General features: G+C 41.7%; 1 protein-coding gene across 1 annotated transcript; it reads right to left on the bottom strand.

The window, feature by feature from the left end:
- Nucleotides 1-854: 854 nt before the first annotated feature.
- LOC119962341 (uncharacterized protein PM0309-like) lies at nucleotides 855-1,268 on the bottom strand. Its single transcript, XM_038790322.1, has one exon. It carries the CDS (start codon nucleotides 1,266-1,268, stop codon nucleotides 855-857), a length of 414 nt encoding a protein of 137 aa, XP_038646250.1.
- Between the last annotated feature and the right edge of the window lie 707 nt (nucleotides 1,269-1,975).

The raw sequence follows: 1,975 nt of genomic DNA, 5'->3' as shown, positions 1-1,975 counted from the left end.
AATTCCACATATCACCATCTTTTCTGGCAACATTCTTCCCAAACTACATAATTCCTCATCTCTTACCATTAAAGATTGACTAGCTCCCGTATCTCTTAAAATTGTGACTTCTTTACCTGCTCCTCCTGATACACATGAGTAAACTTTACCCACACAAGTAAATTCTTTAAAGAGATCTGGCACCTTCTTATAAATCACCTCTTGATCAGGCTGTACAATCCTTTGCACCTCCCTCACTTCACTTGGGCTTTCCTTTACCACTTTAACAAACCCCACTGTCTTATCCTGTTTTACCACATTAGCCTTCCCAGTGCTTTTCTTCAACCACCAACACTGTGACTTTACATGGCCTAGTTTATTACAGTGAAAACATTTTCATTTCTTTTCCACTGTCCTGGATTTCTTTTTTAATCTGAGGTAAACTCTCCTTATTATCTCCCATCAGATCACCTTTACCTTTACCATTTGAGTATTTCTCATGTCCCCAGTTTCTATCCCTCACCGGCTGAAACTGATGTCGGAAACCAAACTTTGATTTATGAACTAATTCATAATCATCTGCCATTTCTGCTGCTAATCTCGCAGTTTTAACCCTCTGCTCTTCCACATGAATTCTCACTACATCAGGAATTGAATTTTTAAACTCCTCCAAAAGTATAATTTCTCTGAGAGCTTCATACGTTTGGTCTATTTCCAAAGCCCTGATCCAGGATGAATATTGACCATCCAGGGTCCCATCAGAAACATATACAGGAGCTGATTGACAACAAAAATGAAGATGATGTCCACAACCAGGTGAAAAGAGGAACACATATTTCACACTGGTAATCATGTGAAAAACATGTTTGACGCCATCAATCATGAAATAACCGTGTTTCACGGCATCTATCATGTGGAAAACATGTTTCACTCTTAATCATGTGAAAAACATGTTTCATGCCATCAATCATGTGAAAACCATGTTTCATGCCATCAATCATGTGGAAAACGTGTTTAACGCCGTCGATCATGTGAAAAACATGTTTCAAAACATCAATCATGTGAAAAACATATTTCATGCCGTCAATCATGTGAAAAATATATTTCATGCCATCAATCATGTGAAAATCATAGTTCATGCCGTCAATCATGTGGAAAACATGTTTCAAACCATCAATCATGTGAAAAACATGTTTCACACCGTCAATCATGTGAAAAACATGTTTCACACCGTCAATCATGTGAAAAACATGTTTCATGCCGTCAATCATGTGAAAAACATATTTCATGCCGTCTGTAGTGGGAGAGAGAGGTTCTTGTCTTTCTGTGTCTCCGACTCAACTGCTCCCTCTGCCCTCTGAGAACCATCCCACTGAGGTAGGATCCAATCGCCACCTGTTGCCGGGCAGATTATGGCCCTTTTGGCCAATTCATTGGCCACCAGCCAATCAATCAAATCGAGTCTCACCCCATCACCCTCCCTGGTGCCGATACGTCTGAAACACCTGTTCAAACTGGCAGGGACTAGCAGAGTGTTTTCACTGTAACTTCTGGGTTCCTCATGCTCACTGCTGCTTGACTTAAAGACACATGTCCATTAATCACCCATGGATCAAAAATGGTAACGGCAAAGTAAAAGAAAGGGGACTGAAGGAAACAAACAGGAAGGATCCTTACACTGTCCATCATACTGACTTCACCATCACTGTCAGCTACTTTACCGAGTACCCCATTATTTGACAATTGTTCAATATGTTGAAAACAGTTGTCACGCACGCTCGGAGGGTGGAATTGTCCGATTTGTTGGCAGAGTGGCGGGGGTGCAGGGGGGGGAGCATTGTTAAAGCCCTCGACCCCAATGGCAGCTTCCACGATGTATTGTTCAGTTGATAACCCGCAAAAAATACAAAAAGACAAAAACTAGAACCTCCCCAAAAATGCCTCTGCATCATGCTCGCTGCCCAGAACAACACCCCAAACTCCCCCACCGCACCCT

This window comes from Scyliorhinus canicula, chromosome 2 (assembly GCF_902713615.1).
Source record: "Scyliorhinus canicula chromosome 2, sScyCan1.1, whole genome shotgun sequence".
In the NCBI taxonomy this organism is placed as follows: domain Eukaryota; kingdom Metazoa; phylum Chordata; class Chondrichthyes; order Carcharhiniformes; family Scyliorhinidae; genus Scyliorhinus; species Scyliorhinus canicula.
The sequence above is the reverse complement of the archived record's forward strand: the minus strand, read 5'-3'. Positions and strand labels throughout refer to the sequence as shown.